Raw genomic sequence first — 27,886 nt, 5'->3', positions numbered from 1 at the left:
GTACCTCTGTAAAAATTTAGACAAAGCTGACTTCTACCATATTTCCTATAATTATCATAAGAATCTGTGTACATTTATAACTTCAAATAAATATGAAAATCATTGCATTTTTATGTCATTGTCTTAGCCATCTTTCATTAATTCTGTCAAAGACGCTATCATGCAGTAATAATTAATAATTATTTATTTATTTATTTATTTATTAATACTATAATTAACCAAGTCTAGAAAAGATTTATCTAGCTACTGTGATAGGGTTCATCATGTCAGTGAGGGTCCTTTCAGGAAACAGAAGTCACATCTGGTATTTTTAAAAACAAGTCTAAATACAGGGATTTAGATATATAGGTGTGTTCTGGAAGAGACTGAAGGAGAAAAAACAGAGATGTCCAGGTAACCTAGAGATTATTAACTGCTGGACCAAACTACTTCTCTTAAGATTAGGGAGACAAAAGGGAAAACTGGTGATACTAGAGCCTAAGAACTCAGAAGTCAGATGACATATCTGATACTCAACTCTTGGAAAGGAGCTACTAAATATATCTCATTCAGTCCTCATTTTCTGAGGTGACCCAAACTTTCATTCCTAAGGGGTCTAAGTCTGCAGTACTACCGCCTCTTTTTTTTTTTTTCAGTCACTATTAACCTGTTATTGGGCATGGAAATACAAAACATGCCCCAGACAAACCATAGTTGTAGACAGGGTGTTTCTTGCCCACCATTGTGCAGCAAAAATGTCTTTAGTGATGGGGTGTCACCACAATCAGTAGAGAAATGCTTTTCTTTCCTGAATGGCCCAAAGAGACATGCTATAATTTAGTTGAATTTTAGCAATATAATAGTAATTTTTAAAAATGTAAATACTGGGCATTCCTGGTAGTGCAAGGGGTTAAGATGCAACCTATGAAACTATCCACAGCCACTCCGGCGGGAGTTCGATCCCCAGCCAGGGAGCTACCCAGATGGCACAGCACATCTCTCCTGACTTGCCCACTTCTCTCCTCAGCAGTGTATTTCAGTCAACCTGCCTATTCTGTTCCCTACTCTGTCTCTGGTGAATCCTCTCACCCTCCCCACAACATCTCTGGCCTGTACCCCAGTTCTTGAATGCATAAATAAATAAATCTTTTAAAAAAGTTAATACCAAAATATTCTTATTGATATTCTTATATAATAAGATAATAATCATTTATAGCAACCAAAAAGTAAACTTTCAGGGCACAGATATATTTGCAATAAAAATGCACTAAAAAACAAAATCAAGACAAAATGAGCATAGAGTTCTGGATGAGAGGATGGATAGTCATGAGAGGGAAGTCAGGAGCATGCAACTAGAGTTACTATGTAGTTAGATGCAAGTATTGCTGAAGTCTTCATTTTCAACATCCATGGTGAGTCTAAGGGTGTTGACATTATTATTTAGATAGATGATGATGAAAGATAGACCAACAGACAGACAGATAATAAATCCTTTGCATGAAGTAATGATGGGAGCTTGTCTTGAATTAAGGAATTAATACTGAATAGAAAGGAGCAGGGAGGGATAGTGAAGCCAGGTGTTCAATTAGACAACTAAGATCAATCTAAAGAAGAGGCCATGAAGATATAAAGGATCTAGAAAAAGGGGAATGTGGAAATAGAAATAATAGTATGTGATAAAATTATTAAGTTAGATGTTCTTGGGGTTTTGTGGGGAGCCACTAAAAAGAAAAGTATGTCTTGAATAAAAATAGTAAGCAAAGGAGTAATAAAAATTAGTCCTATTTTTTCAAGAATTCCTATGGGACATTCTCGTGGAGGCATTTAATTAAATAGTATGATGAAGATATGAAACTTTAGAGTAAAATTAACAGAGCATGGATCAGGATGGAGCTGATAAGTAAAGTCATTAAAATAGAGAGATTAAACTATCCAAGCATATGAGATTCTTGTGGAATGACTAAATTTTGTGAAGGGGAACCATGATGTAGAATGAGGATTCTAGTGGGGAAAGTAGAAAATTTGTACAATCTAGAACTGATGTCAAACTACACATCTTTTTGTATGCACCAAAGCACATAGCAAAATGCATTGTCAGTGTGTTACCACAGTAATTTTAAACAGGTATTCATTACTTGTTTTGGAAAAAAATCAAACAATAGTCAACACCAGGAAAAAAGTGGTAAGTACTGTAAAGGAAATTCAAAACATGCAATGTAAGTTTAAAGAAAGTAGACATTTCATGATAGGTCAAATACATATGTGTGTGTGGGTATCTACATTTATATTGCCCCTTAATTTTCAAAATAACCCTGTGGCATAAATGGAAACAGCCCTCCTTTACAGACAAGAGTCATATCTTTGAATGGTGAAATGCCTTTTTCAATTAGTAAGATATAGGTCTAAGTTTTTTGGGTCTAGGTCTAGGTCTAGGTTTTTCATTTGTTTATTTTAACATTTATCATTTTTTACATTTTTTAGACAATATTTGCTTCCCCCCACCCTCTCAGATTGAGTCCCCATAGAATCTCCTTCCCCAAGGCACCCATGCACCATCACCACAGTCTCCTGTGCTCCTCCCTCCCTCCCTCTCACCCCTCTCCCTCCTCCTCCCCTGCAGTATGTCTCAGGTCTAGATTTTGAGCCCAGTTTCCTCATGCTTAATGCTCTCCCTCTGATTCCATAACTGACCCACAGAAAAGACACAAAATACTGAGGGATACCAAAGCAAGTGGTCAGGAGATTGCACTGGCAGGAGATATGGCTAGGACTTCAGCAAGCTAGTACACTCCACCTCGATACAGCATGAGCTATGGGGCAGAGACAAGGAAACACGGGCTAATATAGAAGTTACCCAGTGTTACAAGAGAAGAGAGAAATGAGGCTTTACTTTTTCCATCTTCACCATCTTCCATCAGTCAGCCCAAATTTATTCAGTGCATATGAAGGAAATGTCCAGGAATACCACAAGCAGCATATGGCGGTATCATAAATCTCAGCTGTCACAGTCCATTCATGCATTTGGTTTTCCAATGGGTCTGGGAATTTTTTTTAATGATGTGGTGCTGGGCTATGGGTTTAGACAAACATCAAAGCAGAGAAAGCCTTCTTTCTCTAAAAGTATGCTCTCTCTATTTCTGACAAATAGAGAAACTGTTGTTCTCTGAGGACAGTTGTTCATTGTCTAGAATTAATGAGGAGCAGTAGGGCTGTACACATAAATGGTCCCGGCAAGCCTGGAAAGATCTCCACGTGCTGCTTCAAGCCCCAGTCTTCCCTATCCCAGGGGCTATAAAATAGGCTCCTATTCCAGAGTGATGTCAACTTTTTCCACACAAAAACATATTTAACACTGAACTGTGTTCCTAGCATTTTACAAATACTAGCTTTATGAGTTTGGTATTTCCATTATCTCGATTTTATACATGATGAACTTCAGAGAAGTTAAATTACCTGCCCATGGTCACACAGTAAGTGGCGATGCTGTAGTTCAAAACCAATGGCCTTGCTTCAGCTCTCCACTCTCAGCCACTACAGTTGGCTGCCTCTCAAGCTCAGAATAGAAAGGAAGACTTCTAGGATCCTTTATCAACTTTTATCTCTTCATTTTTCATCATCTGCAGGTGCAATCAGAGGCATCAGAGCCAGATCTTTGTGACCAGCTCGGACAGATACAATAAATGAGTAAGAAATGGGTGGCAGGAGGGGCAACAGGCTCTTTGAGATATACATATCCATTTCTCTTTCCATGGCTATTGTTTAAAAGCAACAATGATGGAAATATCTGATGTTTCTGATTTTTTAATATTTAGAATCTGCCCAATATCAACAGGACTATATTTATCCCGTGTAGATTCAGAGGTCAGGTTTATAACTAATTCCACTTCAACTAATATTTGTTTGTTATCCATAAGGTATTAAACTATACTATGAGGTTTTCATCCAGGAAGTCACCAACTGGTGGAAGTTAAAATAGCATAGACCTTGGCACTATGTAAGGAAGAAGAGAGGTTTCTAATTATAAATGTAAAAGCAACATGTTCACCAGGCAGGGGTGTCAAAAAAGAGTATCTTCTCCAGGCAGGAAAGTATTCCAGAGCCCTGTTATTTAAAGTGGGCTTCATTACCCAGCAGCAACTCATCACATAGGAGGCTGTTGTAAATGCCGAATCTCAGACCCCACCCCAGACCCGACTGACTCAAAATGTTCATTTCCACAAAATCCCTAGGTGATTTGTGTGTCCACTACAGCTAAAGAAGCACTCTCTAGGTGATATCTGCATCTACCTCCAATTCTGGTGTTTTGTTTCTGTAATCCTGCAAATAGGATAGAAAAGTAACTCTGTACCAAGAAGCTGTGTTCAACTCCCAGCTCCTCCTTTAACAAGAGACAATTTGTGACTCTTATATATGATTCAAACAATTAATTTTTAAGTGTGTAAGGAAAATGGGAAATGTGAACCATAACTGGATATTTGATTATATGAACAAGTGAATGTAATTTTTTAGTTAAGATAATGGTCTGTTTGTTTGTTTGTTTGTTTTTTAAGTCTACTTTTACAGACACACAGAGGAATATTTACCAATGCAGTAATATAACATCTGGGGTTTGCTTCAAAGTTATCCAAAGGAATAGGTGGGTGAGATGCTGTAGGAAATACAGATAAAACAAGTTTGGTCATGAGTCAGTGATAATTGGAAGGTGTGATGGATTTTTAGATGTACTTCAAATTAGTTCACATTTTTGTAGTCAGCTAAACAAAGATACCCATGCAATAATGGATTTGATGTTCTAGTTTTATTTTTCTCTTCCTATACATGTTTTAATAAATATGTAACCACTAAAGTTACAATATATGAATTATACAATACAAACCATGTATAACAAAGTCACATATGCAATATAAAATATAAGTTAAAAGGGACCTTTATTGTATATTTCCCTCTATTTTTATGTGCTTGAAATACTAATTCTAAGAAGTTTAAGTAGTAAATATAAATTCAGGGGAGAAATAGTGGTTTTCCAAAGTAACCGATAAATTACACCTGGCCTTTCAGCCTCACCTTTGACTTTCAGCTCTCGTTCACCCATTCCCATCCAATATGTCCCACATTTCCATGGGTACACCACCCTTATCATTTCTGAAACTTTCCCTTTTCTGTGTCCCCACAGCTGCAGTCTTGACTTGGGTCTACAACAATATACATCAGTTTATCACTCCTTCCTTCCTTCACTCTGTCCTTCCTTCCCTCCTTCATTCATTTATTCATACAGACATACCTCAGTTTATCAAGAGCAACCTTTCCAAAATATAAATCTGATCCTGTCTCTGTACTTAAAATCCATCAAGGTCCCCTCAATGGCCTTCAGAGTTACATTCTGTACTTTCTGCTCCAGCTGTACTGAGTGATTGCAGTTTCCTGATCAGATCCTAGCTCTTTGTTCATCTTGACTGCCCCCTCCTCCCCAGACACACTGTTTAGCATTTTCTTTTCTCTATCCTACCTTCACCCAAGTAATTTGTCTCCATAATTAATTTTGGGCATAATCTTCTCCAGGAAATCATCCATGACTACCACAGTGTTGGGGCTTGGTCTATAAACCATTAATCATGCTCTATAGCAGGGTCCCCAAGACCCTTTCCAAAGTCCTGTGAGGTCAAAGCTATTTTATGAATAATACTAAGACATTATTTGCTTTTTTCATTGTTCTTAGAATCATAATGGTTTAAAATTAGTCATCTAGATTTATAATACAATGAAACATGTGCTTGGATATAGTGGTCCCCCCTTATTCATGTAGGATATATTCCAAAATCCCCCAATGGATGCCTAAAATTGCAGATAGTACCAAACTCTATATATACTATGTATTTTTAAATCTATACATATATACAGATGATACAGTTTAACTTATAAATTCGGCACAATAAGAGATTAACAAAACAACTACTAATAAAAAATAGAACAACTATAATATTTGCATTAAAATTATGCAAATATGGTCTTGTTCTATAAAATATTTTCATACTACAGTTGACCACACGTAACTGGAACCATGGAAAATGGTGAGGAAGCACTGCTGTATTTTTTTTTAAGATTTATTTATTTATTTATACAAGAACCAGGGTAAAGGCAAGAGATGCGAGAGGGTGAGAGGATTCACCAGAGACAGAGCGGGGAACACAAGAGGCAGACTGACAAAACACACTGCTGAGGGGAGCAGCAGGCGAGACAGGTCTAACTCGCCATGTGGGACCCTCACTGGCCGGCCAGAATGGGAACCGGCGGCGCTGCAGAGGCTGCGCCACCAGGGGAGACCCAACACTGCTGTATTTTTTAAACAACCATGGGATAGCTCAGCCAAAAAAAGGCATGTCTGTTTGTGCTATCATATGGGGCCAAGAATAAACTCCAGGAAGGTAACTTTCCCCCACCATTTCTGTTATCTTGTTGACTTGAAACCCTACCAGTAGTGTTTTTGACACCAGCATTCCCCGTATCTCTGAAGTCCCCATGATGAAAGAATAGAAAATGCCATTGGGAAGGGTTGAATAGAGTGGAATCTTTAGATAGATCTACTGTAAAATCTTACCAGTCATCCAAGACCTCTATCTATTCCTCCAAACATCTTAAATTTCACATGAAAATTTCATTTTCATCTTTGGGGAAACTTTTCCCCCAAACAATTTCATATTTTCAACCCCAATGGTTACCATTGGGAGAATGCCTTAAAATGGTGGGGCTGCAATCGTAAAGTTAGAGGCCAAGGAGGAATGATTTTATGTACACATCATAATCTTTTATCTGAATGATTTCAGGTCCTTCCTAAATGTTCTTTGGTCCCCACTACTTCCCCATTCCAACCATTCTGCACACCACAATCAGATGAATCTTCATAGAATATGAGTTATATCACCAGGTCCACAACCTATTAGAAATCTCCAGTGGCTTTACAGGTCCTGAAAAATAATGATCAAACTATTTGTCCTAGCATTCAGGTTCATAACTTATATGATTCACATTTAGCACACATTGTTCAGTATTCCTCCCAAGAGGAACTAGGTCAATATTTTTCATAATGTATTCACTATTGTTGATAGTTACCAAAAGCTGTGTTGGTAAAGTTGTTGGAACGCTAAGTTGGTAAAAGTTGTGACAAATATATAAACAATAAGATATACCACAACCAACTAGATTGTATGAGAAAATTTTAAAAACTACCACTGGGTACTACTTTTCATTTTGTCTATATCCCTTTAGGTATTTGATTGCACACTGCAGTTACATAAATTGTGATTACTACATGTAAAATCTTCTTCAGTGAAGTCAGTTGTTATTAGCCAACTTACCTTCCCCTATTTAACTTACAGTAATTTCAAAAATATCTGCTGACAAAAGATGGTATAGCAAAGTGGTGGAGAAGCATTGGCTCTAGAGTTAGACTGATGAAAACTCCCCAACAATATCTTAGCAAACTGAATTCAACAACATAATAAAAAGATTAGACATGACAACCATAATGACATAATGACTTTGTTAAAAGAAATAGAAGACACAGAAAAATAGAGACATTCCCTGCTCATTGATCAGAAGAATTAATTGTCAAAATGACCATTTACCCAAAACAATATACAGATTCAAAGTAACCCTATCAAAGTTTCAATGGCACTCTTCAAAGAAAAAGAACAAACATTACCCAAACTTACATGAGACCATAAAAGACACTGAATATCCAAAGCAATCTTGACCCCAAAAAAAGAAAAGAAAGGGTATTACACTCTTGATTCAAACTATTCTATAGAGTTATAGTAATCAAAACAGTAAGGCAATAAAAATAGACACAACACACAGATCAAAGGAATAGAAATGAGAGCTCAGAAATAAATCCACACTTCTGTGCAGTTAATCTATGACACAAGTACAAAGAATAAGCATTGGAAAAAGGAAGGCCTCTTCAACAACAAATGATGTTGGGAAAACCGGACAGCACACACAAAAGAATAAAACGAGAACACTACCTCACAAAATATACAAAAAATTAACTCAAAATGGATTAGACATGTATATAAGACCTGAAACCATAAAATGAATAGAAGAAAACACAGGCAAAACAACTCAACAACACTGGCTTCAGTGATGACTTTGTGGCTTCATCTCCAATGACAAAAGAAATGAGAATATAAACAAATGGGACTACATCAAACTAAAAAGCTTCTGCTCAGCAAAAGAAACTATTATTAAAACAAAAGTACATACTATATAATGGAAGAAAATATTTGCGCATCATACATCTCACAAGGGGCTAATATACAAGATCTACAAATAACTCATAGAATTCACAAAAAAAAAAAGAAAACAAATAACCCAGTTGCCAAATGGGCAGAAGAGCTAAAAAGACACTTCTCTAAAGAAGACACAGGTACATGAAAAAAATGCTCATCATCACTTATTACCAGGGAAACACACACTAAAACCACAAGATACCATCTCATACCTTGAAGACTATTCCATATCAAAAGGACCAGAAACAAGTGCCAGTGAGAAAGTGGAGAAAAAGGAACCCTTGTATGAATTTGGTGAGAATGTATTCTGGTCCAGTCCTTATAGAAAACACCATAAAGGTTTTGCAAAATATTAAAAATAGATTTACCACACAATTCAACAATTCAACTACCAGGTATCTCTCAAAAAAGTGCAAAACCCTAATTCAAAGGGAAATACGTACTGTGTTCATCACATTACTATTTACTATTTACAATAGCCAATTTATAGAACAACCTAAGTACCCAAGGACAGATGAGTAGATTAGGAAGATGTGGTATATGTACACAATAGAACACTATTCAGTTATTTAATAATATGAACTTCTACCTTTTGTGACAACATGAATGTAACTAGAAGTGATGCTAATGCTAAGTAAAATAATTCAGAAGAAGAAAGACATGTACCAGATGGCTTTATTCATATGTAAAAAATAGAGAAGCAAAGCAAAGTGTCAGAACTAAACCAATACAAACCCTAAAAGTCTGCAGAATTGAGGATATACCAGAGGATGATGGTGATAGTAGAGAGTAGAATGTGGAGGCTGTCTAATGGACTATGGTGGAGGACACAGGTTCCTTGGTAGGGTGTGAGGTGTGGTGATATGCTTCTGAAGGTGTGAGCTAGATTTCTCAATTATATAGTGTTGTAAACCAACGTTACCTCAACAAAAACAAAATCTGATGGAAAAAGGAAAATACTGTACAATTTCACTCATATATGAAGATAAAGTAACAAAAGAAATGAACACACAAACCAAAACTCTCAGATTATAGGGACAATATGGGGGTTGCCAGATGAGTAAGGGGGGGTGGGTAAATTGGGTAAAAGGGATCAACAAGTGGGTGCTGATCATAATATAGATATACATATGTGAAAATAAAATTTTGTACATCTAAATTCTAATGTTTTAACCCAATAATACTTCAATAAAATATTTTTAGAGTTTGAACAAGTAAAGACAAACAACAAAACAATCTCTTAGATAAGAGAAATCAGTAATTATCAGAGGGGAATGGGGTGAGGGATGGGTAAACTGAGTAAAAATGATTACTTGTATAATGGCAAATGTAAACTAGACTGGAGGTGATTATAAAAATATGTATACAGATACTGAGATATAATGCTATACATCTGAAATATATGTAATGCTATAAACCAATGTGAGTTCAATGAAAGTCTATTTTAATTGAAGAAACTGCAAATTAATGTAAAAATAGCCTATGTTCATGAATTGGAAGATTTAATATTAAATATTAAAATGTCGGGCCTCCCCTGGTGGCGCAGCGGTTGAGTGCTGGGCTGCGAGGCTGCCCACAGCCTCTGCAGCACCAGTTCGTTCCCCAGCCACAGGCGAGGGTCCCACAAAAAAAAAAAAAAAATGTCCACACTATTCAAAGCCTTCAATAATTTCAATGAAATCACTATCAAAAATAAGGGACCAGGAAAAGGACTAGTTATAATAAAGTAAAAATCAAAATCAACAAGTTGCAACAATAAACCAGAGACACACAACTGGTGGGGGCGGAGAAAGGGAAAGAAGGGATTAGGATCAAAACAAGGGGGGGGGGGAATTGTATGGGGACTATAACCAAGATGAAAATGCATACATTGTGCAAAAATGATGTAAAAAATATATAAAATAAAATAAAGGAAAAAATTACAATGGCACTGTAAATACAAATGGAAAAAACATCTCTAAAACTCATTGAAAGTACAAGAATGGGTAAAACTAAGGGATGTTGTTGGAGTGATTACTCTTGCAGGAATAGTAACTATAAGAAAACACTAGGAGACACCTGTAGTGATGATGATATATTTTTTATGAGAGATATAAAAATATTTTTTATATTTTTTATTTGTTCAGTTTGTGAAAACTCCAGCCAAAAATTTCAGGCTCGGTTTTCTCTCATAAATACCATTGCTTCTCTGTTTGATTATCATATTAGCTACAGTTCCTGTATACCTCTCATGTGTTGGTTGTTTTGTTTGCCTCTTTTTGGGTTTGTATGCAATGTTGTGTTTGGAAAAATTATAAAACAGAAAAATTTGAAGATCAGGGTGACATTATTTTCCTTTAAATATGACTTTTTAAATTGCTTTCACTTAGTATTTGGAATCACTAGCAAGCTGCGATTATGCTAATCCAAACATAGTGAGTGAGATTTTCCAATTCTTTTATGACTCAAAGTTGGTAGGAGCATGTGTGTGTGAAGCTTTTGATTATGATTTGCTCTTACTCCTATGAAATCTTTTAGGAATACTGCCCAATATGTAGATAGTTTATTCTTTGTAAACAAGACTCATTTCCCAAGACCCTTGCTTTTAGATATTAACACTGGAGCAATTATCTATGTTCATCTCAATAAGCTGCCATGGGATTACTTCCCCAAGGGCTCTCCAAAACTGACAAATAGGCCTGACATGCTCTCAGTACATCCCCTTTCTTCATGACACTGGAATCCAAGTACCAGTAGGGTTCCCAGAGCTTCTATGTGGTCTCCTTTTGTCTAGTTACTGAAGATCCAGGCATCACCCTCTTTCACACCTTGAGTCAAAAGGACAAGTCAAAGTTCTATTCAGAAATCAATTCTTAGGTTGAATTTTCATCCTATACAGGAAGAAATTGAAGCAGAAGAATCAAGAAATGCTGAGACCAGCACAGACCAGTGGGTAAGGTCAGGGCGTGGAAGACTCAGCCTCCTCTTTTTTCTCCCTTATGTCTCTCTTTTACATTTTCTCGATCACACAAACATATTTATAGTAACTCTGAAAAAGTGTTTATGTAATCTAATTCTCTATCATTTAAAGGTACGACAACAATCACTCCACTCTCCTTAAGCCACTCAACTATTTTCAAAGTGCCGTCACACATCCTATTACATATGATTCTCAAAGCTTCAAGAAAGGCTTCCTGGGTGAGAGATGGAGGCTCAGAGAGGTTGTGGGCCTTCCTCAGAGTCATGCAACACAGGAGCCACAAATGGCCCCTTTTCCCATGCTGCATCTGGCACTCTTTTCCATCTGCCCCATAGTATCTCCCCTGCCACTTGGCCACATGGCCAAGGGGTTTGTGTCTCTAAGGTCTTCCAACCACTCAAGTGTGAGAACCACTGGTTCTTACAAGACCAGAGCAGTGTTTCCCAGCATGAACAACAGAAATCACCAGGTGCTTGTGAAAATGACTTGTTTCTCAGAACAGGATCAATATTTCAAGTAACAGATCCAGATAATTGGGTTTTTATTTTTACAGAATCACAGGTGATCCTAACACACACTAAGGTGCAGGCACCTTCCTCAAGGGTTAGAAAGTAAATGTCGGTTTTTACGGATGTCCTCTGACTTTTCCCAGCCCTGGTGCCTGTCGCCTTCCCTCCTTTCTGTCAGGAGTCCCAGGGAGGACTCTGAATTCTGGGCATCAGGCTGTGGAAAACATGTAGTTTCTGAAATGGTCTAAGGAAGTGGAAGTTTTCTGTCTCCATGGCAGAAACAGAGGTGGTGGCCAGGTATGCTCAGGGGTGGGGATGCAACAGGGAGTCACATGTGCTCTTTTACATTCTCAAGTCAATTTGGGGGTCCTGCAATTTGGGAGTCTCTGGGATGAGCCCATCTGTTTCCCCTTCCCATTGAAACTCTGGTTTTCTAAGAGGCAAGCAATCTCTCCAACTCAAAGCCTCCTTTAAGTAGATGAGAAATAGATGACCTCTTTCGTGATGTACAACCACAGTGAAACTATTATGAGTAACAAATAACAGATGTGGAAAGCTGTACATATAAGATGTCTCCAGAGACTATCCAAAGGATTACTCTATTTGCACTCAAATGGCAAGATTATTCTATAATCTTTATGTTTAAATATAGATTAACCAACATACATACCTCAGCTGAATGCTTGATTGGACTCTGAATCTACACTCAGCCCTCTTTATGGTACAGCCTGGCAGAATACCTTCTCAGCCCTCTCTCCTTAGTCCCTCCTTTAAGTACATTGGCACACTACTTAAATTTTATGAAAGATAAACTGGCTTGTCTTTCTGCTCTGCTTCATTTTTTTGTTTTTGACCTGCCAGTCCACATCCCTTTAATGTGAAGGCCATAATGATATCTTCATTAACCTTCTCCCCTCTATGTAGAGAGTGCCAAGTACCTGCCACAAATGAGTCTCCACCTCCACATCCTTGGAGATGTGGGTGGGTTGAGGGTGTTCACTGCCCGTGAGAAGCACAGCTAGGCCAGAATGAAGGCAAGACAGGGACCCCTGATCACTCTTTTATCTCAGAGCAGTGTTTCAGATCACACTGGAGGTGGAGGACAGAAAGCTAAATAGTATAGAATAGGACTCTCCTTGAATCCCCGTTACAGCACCTCCAATTTACACAGGACTTTAAGGTTGGAGAAGTGCTACACATCCACGCTTCTCTAAACCAAAGACAATGAGACTGTCGTTACTACTCTCGTTTAATGTGTAGCAGTGTAGCTACATAGTGTGGCATAGATTTCAGGGACACAAAATGGGGGTCAAATCCCAACTCTATCAGTTACTGATTGAGGGAATCTAGTAAATGCATTAACATTCTAAACCTCAGTCTCCTCATCTAAAAAATGGGAAAGAGAATCATATTATTCCTAAAGCACTATCTGGGATATTTATCCTAAAAATGGGATAATGCAAACATATGTATATTTTTTTCCTAACACACCGGCTAAACTCAGTAAATGGTATTAGTTTGTTCAAAAAGTTGTGTGTGTTACAGTGGGGTTTTGACCTAGCCTTGGACTCAAAATCTCCATCCACTATACCATTGACACTAAAAGCTGGGATTTGAACTTGGTTTATTAAAACACTGAATTCACTCATTTGCTAAATGATGGGCCTCTATGTCCTGCCGACCTCCAATCTGGAGCTCCAAATTACTTAGTCTCCTAAAGTTACTCACACTTTCACAACTACATTTGTTTGTGTTGCTACCTAAATTTATTAAGTTCCAGACTAAATTAGTAGAACAAGCTCCACAATTCCATGGCACTTTGACTAATTATCCAAACAATTATATTTTAATCTGTACTGTTTCCTTTTATCTTTTTGCTATTTCTAACAAGATCTGATAAACACACATATGTGTCTACATTTGATCTGACATTTTAAGACATCTCTAAAACTGGAATTGCTTAAAGAGACAACCTTCTCAAAAATGTAATTCATGAAATGCCACTTATCTCTAGAAAGTTGTACCTGTTTCCTGTCATCAGATATATTTTATTATCAAGGTAATATTTAGACATTGCAAAATTTAAACAAAGGGGGAAAGGGTGAGTAAATAGGGCAATTGTATGGTGATGCATGGAAACTATATTTTGATGGTGAATATAATGTAGTATATCTAGGTGTTAATTTATAAGTTTGCACTCCTGAAGCCTATAAAATGTTTAAATGAAAATTTAACCACTGTTTGTTCTCAGAGTCTAATAGTTCATTTTTTTATTTGTATTGACACTTTCCACATGTGAGTGTTATCTCCTCTTACTTTATTCACCTAACTTGATCCATTTTGCTGAAAACAGCAGAATTTAATCTTTTTTATAGTTGAGTACTAAGCCATCACTCTATATAACACTTTTCTTTATCCTCTCATGGGTGAAGAGGTATTTAAATTGTTTCCAACTCTTTTTTTTTAAGGTGTATTTTTCATTTATTTATGCATACAAGAACTGGGGTCTCAGAGAGGGGTGCTGTGGATGAGAGTATTCACCAGAGACAGTAGGGAGCAGAACAGACGGATCTACTGAAATACACTGCTGAAGGAGGCAGTGGCAAGACAGGAGAGGCCTGCCATGCCATGTAGGTTAGCTCCCCATCAGGGGATCCACTCAGGTCGAAATGGCTGGCAATAGCTTGATGCCCTGAGACTTACCCACTGCGCCACCAGAGAGGCCCATGTTTCCAACTTTTGGCTATTGTGAATAATGCTGCAGTGAACATCGGGGTGCATACATCTCTTCAAATTAGTGTTTTTGTATTCTTCAGACAGATACCCAAAGGTAGGATAACTGGATCAGGTGGTATTTCTAGTGTTTGTTTTTTGATGATTCTCCATTCTGTTTTCTATAATGGCTACACCAATTTACATTCTCAACAGTGTACAAGAGGGTACCCTTTTCTCCACATCCCCCAAAACACTTGTTTCTTTTTTTATCATAGCCATTCTCACAGATATGAGATATCTCATTATTGTTTTCATTTCTTTCATCTTATTTTCACTCTGACCCATTTTTCACATGAAGAAGTGGAGTCTTAAAATGCTCAGTCTTAAAATGCCTATTATTTCACAGCCAGCAAGTGTCAGAGCACAAACTTGATTTCAATTGTTTTGAAATAGCTTTTAATTTGTAATGGCATTTCAGTTAATTATCTCAGGTTTCCCAAAGAGATGATCATATCAGCGAGTGATAGTAATTTTTCAATTTTCTGTCCAGTATTTTTTATATTCCTTTTGTTCATTGTGTAACATAAATTTATTATACTACAAATACCTATTTTAAATATTGTTTAAATATACACAATCTCATAATATACCATCCCATACTAATCTTTAAGCACTTTAAGAGACTTGTAAGATGATATGATTAAAGTAAGATAAATATTATTTCTATAATATTGAGTATGCTGATATATGTAGCAGGAACGACTATGTTGCATAACATTTTCCTGGATTGGCTTAGTGTCTTAACCTATGATATTTTTAAAGCTAAAAAACTGTTGGTTTCACTTATTTGAATGTCCTTATTCAACTGAGCACACTTAGCATTTGTTGGTGTTGATGTTGCAGAAAGTCAGGAAAATGGATAGAGGCAATCAGAGTGATGTTTCTGAGTTCCTGCTCCTGGGGATCACAGACAATCTTGAGCAATAGTGCATCCAGTTTTGGATATTCCTGGTCATGTACCTGGTCACGGTGGTGGGAAATGTGCTCATCATCCTGGCAATCAGCTCTGACCCCTGCCTACACACTCCCATGTACTTCTTCCGGGCCAACCTCTCCTTCACTGACCTCTGCTTTGTCACCAAAACAATTCCCAAGATACTGGTGAACATTCAGTCTGAGAACAAAGCAATCTCCTATGCAGGGTGTCTGACACAGCTCTACTTCCTGGTCTCCTTGGTGGCCCTGGACAACTTCATCTTGGCTACGATGGCATATGACCGCTACATGGCCATCTGCCGTCCCCTCCACTACACCATAGTCATGAGCCCTGGATTATGTATTTTGTTCCTTATCCTGTGTTGGGTGTTCTCTATCACATATGACCTCATCCACATACTCCTTATGACCACAGTGAACTTCTGTGGATCCCGAAAGATACGCTACATCTTCTGTGAGATGTATGCTCTCCTGAGGCTGGCATGTTCCAATACTGAAGTGAATCATATAGCGCCAATGGCTATGGGATCCTGTGTCTTCCTCACCCCCTTAGGGTTCATGATCATGTCCTATCTCTGGATTGTAAGAGCCATTCTCCGAATACCCTCAGCCAGTGGAAAGTACAAAGCCTTCTCCACCCGTGCCTCCCATTTGGCTGTGGTCGCCCTCTTCTACGAGACACTTTGCATGGTCTATCTGCAGCCCCTCAAAACTTACTCCATGAAGGACTCAGTGGCCATTGTGATGTATGCTGTGGTGACCCCCATGATGAACCCTTTCATCTACAGACTGAGGAACAAGGACATGCATGGGGCCCTGGGAAGACTTCTCCTAGGGAAAGTCTTCCAGAAGTTGACATGAGGGTATTTTGGAAAGGGCATTAAAGTGGAGACTGAAAATTTCCTTCACTGCATTGCAAAGCTCTGTCCTCTGAGGAATACACAAGTCATTAGGACAGTTCCACTTCAGAATGAGCTCATATACCTCTTATAAGAAAAGACATCTATGTGTAATCCAGTGTCACCCAGCCCTCACCAACCTTGGTAATAAATAAGGTCATGCTAACACAACACTGGAGTTTTGTAGTGGCTGGCAAGGAGGAGACTGAAAGTTCCAATGCCTTAATCACTTGGTTGGTTCCCCTAGCAAACAGTCTCAACCTTAGGTGCTTTCCAGATGTCATCTCATTAACATAAACTCAGCTGTGATTGAAAAGGATTTTTATAAATATTAAGACATCTTTATCACTCTTACCATTTAGAAAATTCCAAAGGTCTTAAGGCTCTGCCATAAAAAGGGATACAGGCTAAATATATATTTATTATAAGTCACAATATTACAAGTTCAAACTGCCTTATAAAAATATAGTGGATACAAAGTGAATAGGCACTAATGAGAAAGGTTATTGTGGTTTAAAAGGGAAGGAATCTTTCCAGATGAATCAGCAGAATCAGCCCTAGCCCTAGACCTTGACAAATAGATATGAATTGATTTGATGTTCACGGACATTCAAAAAATCATTCAATTCATGCTGAATGAATGACCCTTGAACAATGTAGAAGTTAGGGGTATCAAAACCTCCATGCCATCAAAAATCTATGTAAAACTTTTGACTCCCCCAAAACGTAACTACTAATAGCCTGCTGTTGACTAGAAGTCTTACCAATAACATAAATACTCAATTGACACACATTTTGTATGTCACATGTATCATATGCTGTATTCTTATAATAAAGTACGATACAAGAAAGAAATTGCAAAGAAAATCATCAGAACGTAAAAATACATTTATAGCACTACACTGTATTTATCATTACCATAAGTTTACATCAACTGTATAGAGATGAATCCTCTGTCTGTCATTACCTACATCAATATTGTCAAAATGGAATATATAATCAAGCAACTTAACTTCTTTATATAATGTCATGACTTTTCTCTGCTTCTTGGGGGTCCTTCCAGAATAATGAGTGGTATTGTATATGAGTCCCAGGGTGTTATTCAATGCTGTCAGTATTGTACCAAACAAGATGAAAATTATGCAATAACTGTGAGATCACTTTCTATTACAATAAGCAATTTACTGGAGAGCTTAACCACTCACCACAGATGACTAGAATCAGGTGGTATTTTAAGTGGCTACTCACATCACTTGAGATCACCACATGGCAACAAAGTAGACTATGAAATTACTACAATAGTATAGTTTGCACTGCAGAAATTTTATGCAATTATGAATTAATACTGCACCTTTACATTTGTTTTCAATTCTCTCAACTACAAATGGCACCATGTATAGTCTGCTTATTTGGGTAAAATTTAACTTTGTATAAAATTTTTGTGTATATTTTATGGTTGTAAGTGATAACATAGACTATTGCATATATGTGTGTATATATCTATAAAGCATTCATGAATACCTAACTTTTTCTTATTTTTTCAATATTTCTAGGCTATGTGATTTGAGGTTTTTTGTCACAAATTTCAAAAAATATTTCCAAAATATTTGTTTTAAAAAGATCTACAGATAAGTGAACCCATTCAGCTCAAACCCATATTATTCAAATATCAACTGTAAAAGTACATAAGTCATCAGTTAAAAGGCAAATGTTAGCAGGCCGATTGGAAAAATACAAAATATAGACCCCACCCACATCATGGCAGAATTGATAGACCAGATTTATCTTCCCCCCAAAACAACTATAAAAAATTAATATTTGCTCAAAGGAACATTTGGAAGTTCCCTCACAGAGTCCTAGACTTTCCCATCAAGGAAAGTTTGGTGCTTTGCTACAGGGAAGAAGAGAGAAGAGGCAAAGGGGAGTGTGGCCAGGAAAGTAGGTACCCCTATCCAGTAAAATGGGCTAGGGGTCAGCCATCCTTGGCCCTGTGGGGTGCTACCAGGCACAGTGAATTTCCCTGTAGGTATTTTTCAGAAAGGGAGAACAGTCATGTAAGGTAAATGAAGATTGGCCAGGCTTTTACACCTTTGACCACTGTAGCTATCACTGCAGCCTTGATTGTGCTAATGCAAGAGGCGCTTAGGAGCATGGGCTTTGGGCATGCATGCCCAATCGTGGATACCCTGGGCATGAGTAAGTGGGCACACCTGAGCCTGGAGGCTGAAGCTATAAAGACAGTGGAGAACAGCTACGAGAAGATAAGCGATGACTGCAAGAGAAAAAGATGACAAGACAATGCCAGAAAGAGCCCAAAGAGAAAGCTTACAGATCCTGCAGTGGGCTGGGAAGGCCTATTAGCCTCTTGCCAACCCCCATCCCCGGCCCCAGGGCCCAACCCATGCCTTGCTTCCACTACAAGTCACATACACAAATGTGGATCCAACCTAGGATACTGGGGACTCTGCAACCAGTAAGGCCCAGGAAAAATCTCCCCAGCTCTTTCCCAGAAGTCAGAGGTCAAAAGTCACCAGACAGAGTTAAGCTGAGCTTCAATCTCAGGCAACACTTCCTTGGAAATTATCAAGTGGTAATGTAGAATTTTCAGGTCTCTTGGAAGCTGCTGTGGTGAACATTGCCTATGGCCATAGCTGGGCAATCAGGCATACACACTGCTTGTCAGGTGCAACTGAGTCTTAGAGCTTGAGCCTTATGACTAAAGCTAGCCTCCCTCACCAGGAGCCTAAAGCTTCATAAATAAAGACCATGGCAGAAAGGAGTATCATGGAGGCAGGGTGGGAATTAAGGCAACTGAAGCACCAAACAGAGCTTGCTGCGAAGTAAGAGGACAGGAGGTGGAGGTATTTAAGTCCCAGAATATCCTCCTGTCCCCTTCTCACACCAAAATAAACTGAGAAACAAACAAAACTAATCCTGCAGTCCCCCAACCGCAAAAGAGCAAATAAGGCAACACGTGCATAGGAAGCAAAGAGCATCAAAATACGAGGTGGGTTTAAAAAATGAGTAAGGAAAGCCTCTTCAATAATTGGTAATAATTTAATAATTGGAAAAACTGGACAGTCACATGCAAAAGAATGAAAGTACACCACTATCTCATAACATGTACATAAACCAACTCAAAATGGATAAAAGAATTGAATACATGTCCTGAAATCATAAAACACATAGAAAATGAAGGAGAAATGCTCCATGACATTGGCTTCAGAAATTCTTTGTGGCTTTATCTTGAGCAGTAAGGAAAACAAGAGAATAGAAACATCTGGGATTACATCAAACTAAAAAGCTTCTGCACAGTGAAAGAGACCATCACTAAAGCAAAAAGACATCCTATAGAATGGGTGGAAATACTTGCACAGCAAACATCTGACAATGGGGTGAATATCCAATATCTACAACAAATTCATAGAACTCAACAAAAAGAAAACAAATAACTCAATCAAAATATGGACAGAAAGGTTAAATAGGCACTTATCCAAAGAAGTACAGATGTGCCAACAGGTGCATGAAAAAATGTTCACCATTACTTATTGTCAGGGAAATGGAAATCAAAAGCACAATGAGATAAGACCTCACACCTATGCAATTGGCCCCATCAAAAAGATCAAAAAGCAAGTGCTAGAGATGATGTGGGGGAAAAAGGAACCCTCTTACACTGTTGGTGGGAAAGTAGACTGGTACAGACCCCATGGTACAATGTGGAGGTTTCTCAAAATATTAAAAATGAATCTACTATATAACCCAGCAACTTCACTCCTGAGTATCTACCTGAAGAATACAAAAACACTAATTTGAAGGGATATATGCTCTCCTGTATTCATTACAGCACCATTTACAGTAGCCAAGTTATGGAAACAACCTAAGTATACAAAAAAAAAAAAAAAAAAAAGACAAGTGGATTAGGAAAAATATGGTCTATAAATACAATGGAATCCTGCTCAGCTATTACAAAAAAAGTGAACTCTTGTCATTTGCAACAACATGGATGGAATTGCAGGGGATTGTGCTAAGCAAAATGAGTGAGAAGGAGAAAGACAAATACTGAGTGGCTTCACTAATATGTGGTATATAGAGAAACAAAATAGAGGGTCAGACAAAACCAAACCACTATCAAACCACAGTAATCTGACTGCGGAATTAACACTATAAGGAGAGGAGGAGAGAAAACAATGTTAGAAGGGTGTGCAATGGACTATGGTATGAGACTGTAGGTGCCATGGTGGAAGGTGTTAGTGTGGAGTCATGCATCTGAGGAGGTATGATACTATGCCTCTAAATCACATACAGTGTTATAAACCAAAATTAGCTCAATTTTTAAAAAATAAAATAAGTATGTGCTCTGCCTCTCTAAGCTACTCTAAACTTGAAATCTCTTTTGAGAATTCCTTGCACAATAGATGACCCTCCTATTAAATACTTGTGAACATTACTTTTATACAGAGATTAAATATGGTAGACACCAATCAAGATATTTCTAGAGTGTTGAGTAGTTTATTTTTTAACTTTAGACTGCTTGGAGAACAATCCCACAGAAAAACATCATAGAACCTCAGTAGTCTAGCATATATCTCCACTATAACTTACGGAGTATGCCTTAAGATGACTCTGGGCATTGGCTCAGGAATTTGTACCCATTTATTTATTATAAGCATGCTGAAATACCTTTGTACTTATCACCTGAAACTACACTATGCCTTCTCATAGCTCTCATTCTACCTTCTTGGGCCTGAGGGACATAAGGTCCCAATGGAATCTAGATCTTAGAAAAAACTCTTTAATAAGAAAGTAAATTCCAAGGCTTCCCTGGGACAAATTCCACAGGAGGTATAGGGTAGAGACTTCTTCTTAATTACTAGCCATCCTTTGGGTAGAGGAAGAGGGAATAGAGAAGCCAATTCACATCCTAGTCCCACCAGGAATGCTACCTTTGCTCCCACAGCCCAGACCTCTCCCTTCTCTGACTCTTCATTATTTTTACTCTGAACTATTTGCCTTCTAAAATGCATAATAGTGCTATCCTATAGTTCTTTGTAGTCCAGTTATTTCATCAGAAATATCCTGATAACAGGGAAAGAAACGGTCTTTATTGGCCAACTTATTTAATCAGGTAGTCCCATTGTTTATGCTTGCTACAGTTAGGAAATGTAACTGAGTTATTTCCACACATCCCTCATCACTTATTGTGGATCTAATCCTAGTCTTCAAGGACAGCACAATTGTTCCCATCTTTAGAATGATTTTCCTAATCCCTCCCAGCCAGATTAGATAATTGTGTCTTGGATATCTGTGAGATAACCAAATGAAAGGATAAAGAGAAAGAAAATGTTTTTCTGAACAAAGTAAACAACATAGCAAAGACTTAAGAGTTAAAATATAGGATGGTATATCAAGAAACTAAGAGAAGTTCAGTGTGGCAGTACCACATTTTTTGGTTGGGAAGGAAGAATGCAGGGGTTGGGGTGAAAAGGAAGAAAACATGTCAATATTCACAAACATGAGGGAAAACATAAAAACTGCAAAAGAATCTACAGACAAAGCAATGGAATTAGTAGGTGTCTCCAGCAAGATTACAAGATCAATATGCAAAAATCATTTGTATTTTTTTCATTTGGGCAGCAAGCAAATAGAAAACAAAACCTTCAAGGTGTTACCATTTGCCATAGCATTTTAAAAGCATCAAATACATAAGAATACATCTAGCAAAACAAGGGGAAGAACTCTACTGAAAACTATGCAATTTCATTCAGATAAACTAAAGAAAACTCAAAGATGGGGAAATAAACCACATTCATGATTTAGAAGATGCACTATGACAAAGATGTCCATTCTCATGACAAAGATGCCCATTCTTCCCCAAATTAATCTAGCTTTATACAATGCAAATTAAAACTCCAGCAGGTCTGCTTGAAAACCTTGACTTCTCCAAAGTGTGTATAGAAATTCAAACCCAGAAAATCCAAAGAAATACTGCAGAAAGGAGCAAAGGATTTAAACCATATATCAGTCCTATTATAAGATATAGTCAATAAGGAGAGAAATATTGATGCAAGGATAGACAATCTGACAAGTAGAATAAAGGAAAGAGTTCAGAAACAGATTTATGTAAATATAGTCACCGGACTGATATTAAAGATTTACACCACAATGCAGTAGGGAAGGGTGCAATTTTTAATAAGTGTGTGTCCCATCAATAAATGGGACCAGTAGGACATCCACACTTGTGGAAGAAAAATACATACTGATCTCTCCCTCACCTTATGCAAAAATCAACTCTAGTTAATAGCAAATCTAAATATGAAAGGTAAAACAATATGTTCTTTAAAGGAAAATATGAGCACTGGCAAAAAAAAATTAGCAATGATTCTTAAATAAGATACCAAAAAACACCAAATAGAAAACCAAAAATTATAAATGGGACTATTTTAAAGTTAAATTCTTCTATTTCTCGATATTCACCATTAATTAAATCAAGGAAACCACAAAGTTGAAGGTATTACCACATATATCTGACAAAGGACTCTTAAACAGAATACATAAAGAATTCCTACAAATCAACATAACTCAACAGAAAAATGGCACCACAAAACTTATATAGATAATGTCCATAGAGGATATACCTTTGGATAATAACCATGTGAAAAGGTGCTTAAACTTCCTAAGTCAGCAGGGAAATGCAAATTAAAACCAAAATGGATACCACCACACACTCAACAAAAGAACAAATAAAAAGGACTGAAAAAATACCAAACCAAAGGATGTGGAACAACTGGAATTCTCATTAGCTGGTAGAGGGTAACTGTTACAAATACTACTACGGGAGGGCCTCCCATGGTGGTGCAGCGGTTGAGCACTGGGTTGCGAAGCTGCCCGCAGCCTCTGCAGTGCCGGTTCGATCCCCAGCTGCTCCCCGGCCACCAGAGGAGGGTCCCACATGGCGCGCAGATCTCTCCTGCCTCCCGCTGCTCCCCTCAACAATGTACTTCGGTCCTTCTGCCTGATCTGCTCCCTGCTCTGGCTCTGGTGAATTCTCTCACCCTCCCGCGCTTCTGACTGTACCCAGTGCTTGTATAAATAAATAAATAAATCTTAAAAAAAAAAAAAAATACTACGGGAAATTATTTGGCACTAAATACCTGCGATGCCCAAGAGGAATGCATAACTGAACTACTCATAACAGCCTCAAACTGGAAACTAAAAATGACCGTCAGCAATAGAATGGAATATTTAATGGAATATTCACACAAAAGAACTCCATACAGCGATGAAAGTGAACCAGTACATCCACATGTCCAATGTGGATGAACATCAAATGTATAATGTTGAGTGAAAGAAGCAGACAAAGAGTACCACAGGTATACTTCTACTCTAATAAAGTATACAAGTGGGTAATATGAATTGTTGTTATTACAAGTCAAGGCAGTGGTTATACTTGTAGGAACAGGGGATTTCTGCAGAGCTAATGATACATTATTTACCTGCAGGCTGGTTACTGATGTTTGTTCAGTAAAGAGTCCCACCCAAATTTTCAAGCCTGGTTCTATATCCTAAAACATCATAAATATCCCTCTTTCATTCTGTGTCTGTGTAGTATATTATTTAGAGTCCCTCTATACCTTTTACCTGTTGGTACTTGCTTTTGAAATCCTAGTTCCTTGTGTGTCTGTTGACCTTTGAGTTTGTGTTGGGATGTTTTGCTTGACAATGATTAAGAGAAATAATTTTAAGTCTAAATTGATGTTATTTTTGTCCAACTATGATTTTTTTAAAATTTCTATTACTTGGTGATAAGAGTCACTAACTATCTGGGCTCTGCTAATTCAAGTTAATTGCTGAGATTTTCCAGTCCTTTGATGACTCAGAGCCAGTCGTCACACTGTGTGTGAAGTCTTCCTTATTTCTGGCTTTCTATAACTCCTAGGGCATCTTTTAGGATCGCTTCTCCGCATATGGATTTGGTTTACTCCTTGTAAACAAGACTCATTTCCCAAGGCCCTTGCTTATATATTAGTATTGGAGCAATTATCCAGGTTCATTGCACAAACTGTCTTGGGATTACCTCCCAAGGCCTATCAGAAACTGATAAATATGCCTTTTGTGCTCTCAGTTCAGCTCCTTCCTTTATGAGTTTGGGACCAGCCATCAGTTCTCAGATTCCCCCATCTTCATCAGGGCATAAACAGTCTTCCATTTGTCTCTTCTTTGGCAGGGACCGATTGTCCAAGCACTAATTACTGTGCTTCCTACTTTAGCAAAGGAAAAATCAATGAGTCCTATTCAGAAGAAATGTCTTGAGGTGCTTAATATCCTGACTGAATTATCATCCTCTATGATGGGAGTAGAGGCAGCAGAATCAGGGAACACCAGCACAGAGAAGTGGGTAAGGTCTGGACATTTCTGGTTCACCCTCTTTTTTCCCCCCTCTCTTTACTTCTTTCTTCTCCATTTATTCTATCTCACAAAAATACTGACAGACTTTGAAAATATTCCTAAAATCTAATTCCTAAACATTTAAATATTATATAAAACCCGTCCAACCTTTCAGCATTCTATAGTTTTTCAAAGTGCTAAGACAGGCCCTACTGGATATGATTCTCAAACTTCCAAGAAAGTCTTCTGAATGAGATGAGGAAGCTCAGGGAGATTGCATGTCATGCAGCTAGGAAGCAACACAGAAAGTATCAGAGGTCAGTTTTCCCACACAGGGCTTGGAAGTCTTTTCCATTCTGCTCCACATTCCCTCCCTTCTCTCCCTGGCCACACAGCAGAGGAGTCTGTGTCTCTAAGGCCATACAAGCACTGAGTCTTACAGACTCAGAGCACCGTTTCCCAGCATGCACAATCAAAGTCACTATGTGCTCTGGAAAACTATGAATCTCAAAACAGAACCAATATTTTAAGCAAGGGGGCCAGATAATCAGCTTTTGTCTTAAAGCATCACAGAGGATTCTGATGCACACTAATGTGTGAAAAACAGCGATCTAAAGTAGCTAAAGGAGAAACACCAATTCCTCTGGATGTTCTCTGACTTTTCCCAGCCCTTGTATCGTATCTTTCCCTCCCTTCTGTCAGTGAGATGCACCAGAGGGCAACACGCTGTGGAAAAGTTTCTGACATGGTCTAAGAGGGTAGAAGTCCTCTGTTCCCATGGCAGAAACAGGTGGTGCCCAGGTGCCCTTAGGGGTGGGGTCACTGCAAGGAGTCATCATGGTGTTCTCTTTTATTCTGGATAAATCTGGAGTAGTCTCTGGATAAACCCATCAGTTCCCCTTTCTAAATGAAACTCTTTGCTTTCCAGGTTTTCTGTCCTCCCTGTGCAAGGCTAACACAGAGCAAACACCTAGCTTAGAACTCCTGGTCAAAGGCTCATTTCTGCCACCAAATCATTCTGTGACCCGGGGCAGATCACTTCAGGTAAAACCATCCTTTAAGTACTGAGAGAAATAAATGCCTTTATGATGGAGAATGATATAATTATATGAAAACACAGATATGGGAAACTACATACAAACTCTCCAGAGCCTATCCTAAGTAATTTCCATTTTCAATCAAATGTCAGAGGACTACCACACAATCACTCTATAATTTTTAAAGGAAAATTGCCAATCACCTACTTCAATTAGAAGTTTGAGTTGGCTCTGAAATGACCACTCAGCCCACTGTAACATGAAGCCTGTTTAAGTGTCTTCTCTAATGGGGAATTCACTGTCCCCCCCACCCCTGCCCCAGTCACTCCTGGCCCCTATTCCTCTTCAGTGTCTTAAATCCTCTTCAGCACTTAAGTCTTCTGGGAGATAATCTGGCTCATTTTTCTGTCTCTTTTATTTTATATCTCCTGGCCTGACCAATTCACATTTATTTGTATAGGAATCCTATAATAATAAATCCCCTCACTCTTATGTCCCCAATGTAGACAGCACCAAGGCACTGGCTGCAAATGAGTCTTCCCTTGGAATCCCTGGTCATTCCCTGCAGTCACAGGTGGATGGAGGCTCATGACTGAGTGGGAAGTAAAGTCAAGTCCAGGATGAAGGGAAGGCAAGGAAGGATCCCTGAACCCCCTTTGTCCTGAAAGTGGGGTTTCCTATTGGAGGAGGTCTGACTTCCTATGGGCAGAAGGTTGGAAAAATTGTTAATAATAGGACTCCTTTCTAATCCCCATATCAGTACCTTCTATTTACATATGGATTGAAGATTGGAAAAATATTTCCACATCCAACATTTCAGCTCTTGTCCAAATTGCTGGTGAGGTCAGCATTATTACTCTTGCCTCATGTGTAGTAGAGTGGATAAGGCATGGAATTTGGCAGTAGAAAAAGTAGAGTAAAATCCTGATTCCAAGAGTTACTGGTTGAGCAAACTTCAGAAACTCATTAACCCTACAAGTCTCCATTGCCTCATCTCAATTGCCACAAAAAAAAACCAGCACTGTTGTGTAGAATAAATATAAGATCTGTTGACACAAATTTTTTCTTCCCTTATGAATTGTTATCATAATTCATTAAATTCCACATGCATTTGGTTCGGTTTCTGAAGTTTCTGTGCAATTCCATTGACCTGTTCACTCTAGCACTGGTACCACACTGCCTGAGAGTCCTGTATTTGGCAAATTGTCTCCTCCTTAGTCTTCTCCTTTTCATTATTTTCCTACTTTATTTTCAAGCTTATTTTTAGATGAAAATTATATGAGCACTTCTTTCTTTAAAAACCTGTTCAAATTTTGCCTTTGAATAAGTAAATTTTAGATTAACTCATAAAATTTCATCTTTCTATGTGGAATCTTGATATGTCTATTCATTTATTAAATTTTTACCTTATGTCTCTCTGAGTATTTGAAGATTCTGCCTGATTCTTGTTAATGTATTAATGCATAAATGTGTTTGTTGGTAATATGTATAGCACTCTGTCACATTAAAGTTTAAACTTATTATTCCTTATTATTTACATAATAGGCGATATTTATTCAGAGCTCATGCAAGCTCTTTGTGTTAGCATTTTATGAATTGTATCCACATTTTTTGAGTGAAGGAATGGAGAATTAAAAAGCTCAGGTAACTGCCCAAGGTTTCACAGACAGTACATGGCAGCCCTCAGAATTAATTTCAGCATTCTGGCAACACAGTCTTAATCATTGTACTATAGGACTGACCATCAGTTTGGGGTGTATGCATTGTATGATTGGCCACTTTAATGAAATTTCCTTTATTTCTAGTAACACTTCACTTTATTATCTTGGGCTTCCAAATCAGACCGTTCTATCAGCAAATAATGATATTTTTTCCTTTTCCCTTTCTTTTCCTTTGTCCAATTACACAAGATTCATTGCCCAGAATGCATATACCTGTTTTAAATATCATTTAAATATCTATACAATAACAAAATATAACTTACCACTATTTAAGCTCTCCAAGATTATAATAATATAATATTTAAAATAAGACTTAGACATTTCTGTAATACTGAGTATGCCAGATTAGAAGTTGCTGGAAAGATTAAGTTGCCTAAAGATTTTCCACATGGTGCTTTTTC

General features: G+C 37.9%; 2 protein-coding genes across 6 annotated transcripts in view; one reads left to right on the top strand and one right to left on the bottom strand.

Moving 5' to 3' along the window:
* LOC119232357 (olfactory receptor 1P1-like) overlaps positions 1 to 27,886 on the bottom strand; it is a 251,030-nt gene that overhangs the window by 219,439 nt on the left and 3,705 nt on the right. For all 5 annotated transcript variants that reach the window (XR_008549515.1, XR_005122053.2, XR_008549514.1 and 2 more), the window contains exons 4-5: positions 4,563 to 4,627; positions 3,433 to 3,596 (exon numbers count right to left, since the gene is read on the bottom strand). The gene's annotated coding sequence lies outside the window, so the exon portion shown is untranslated. The remainder of the gene's footprint in view (positions 1 to 3,432; positions 3,597 to 4,562; positions 4,628 to 27,886) is intronic.
* On the top strand, positions 15,333 to 16,304 carry LOC119232461 (olfactory receptor 1D2-like). Its single transcript, XM_037494467.1, is given in 1 exon segment — positions 15,333 to 16,304. A coding segment is annotated over 1 exon segment (963 nt). The 5' UTR covers positions 15,333 to 15,341.

The sequence above is a fragment of the Talpa occidentalis genome, unplaced genomic scaffold, assembly GCF_014898055.3.
Source record: "Talpa occidentalis isolate TD23 unplaced genomic scaffold, MPIMG_talOcc4v2.1 talOcc4.7, whole genome shotgun sequence".
Taxonomy (NCBI): Eukaryota; Metazoa; Chordata; class Mammalia; order Eulipotyphla; family Talpidae; genus Talpa; species Talpa occidentalis.
Note: the sequence above shows the minus strand (reverse complement) of the source record. Positions and strands in the feature narration are given on the sequence as shown.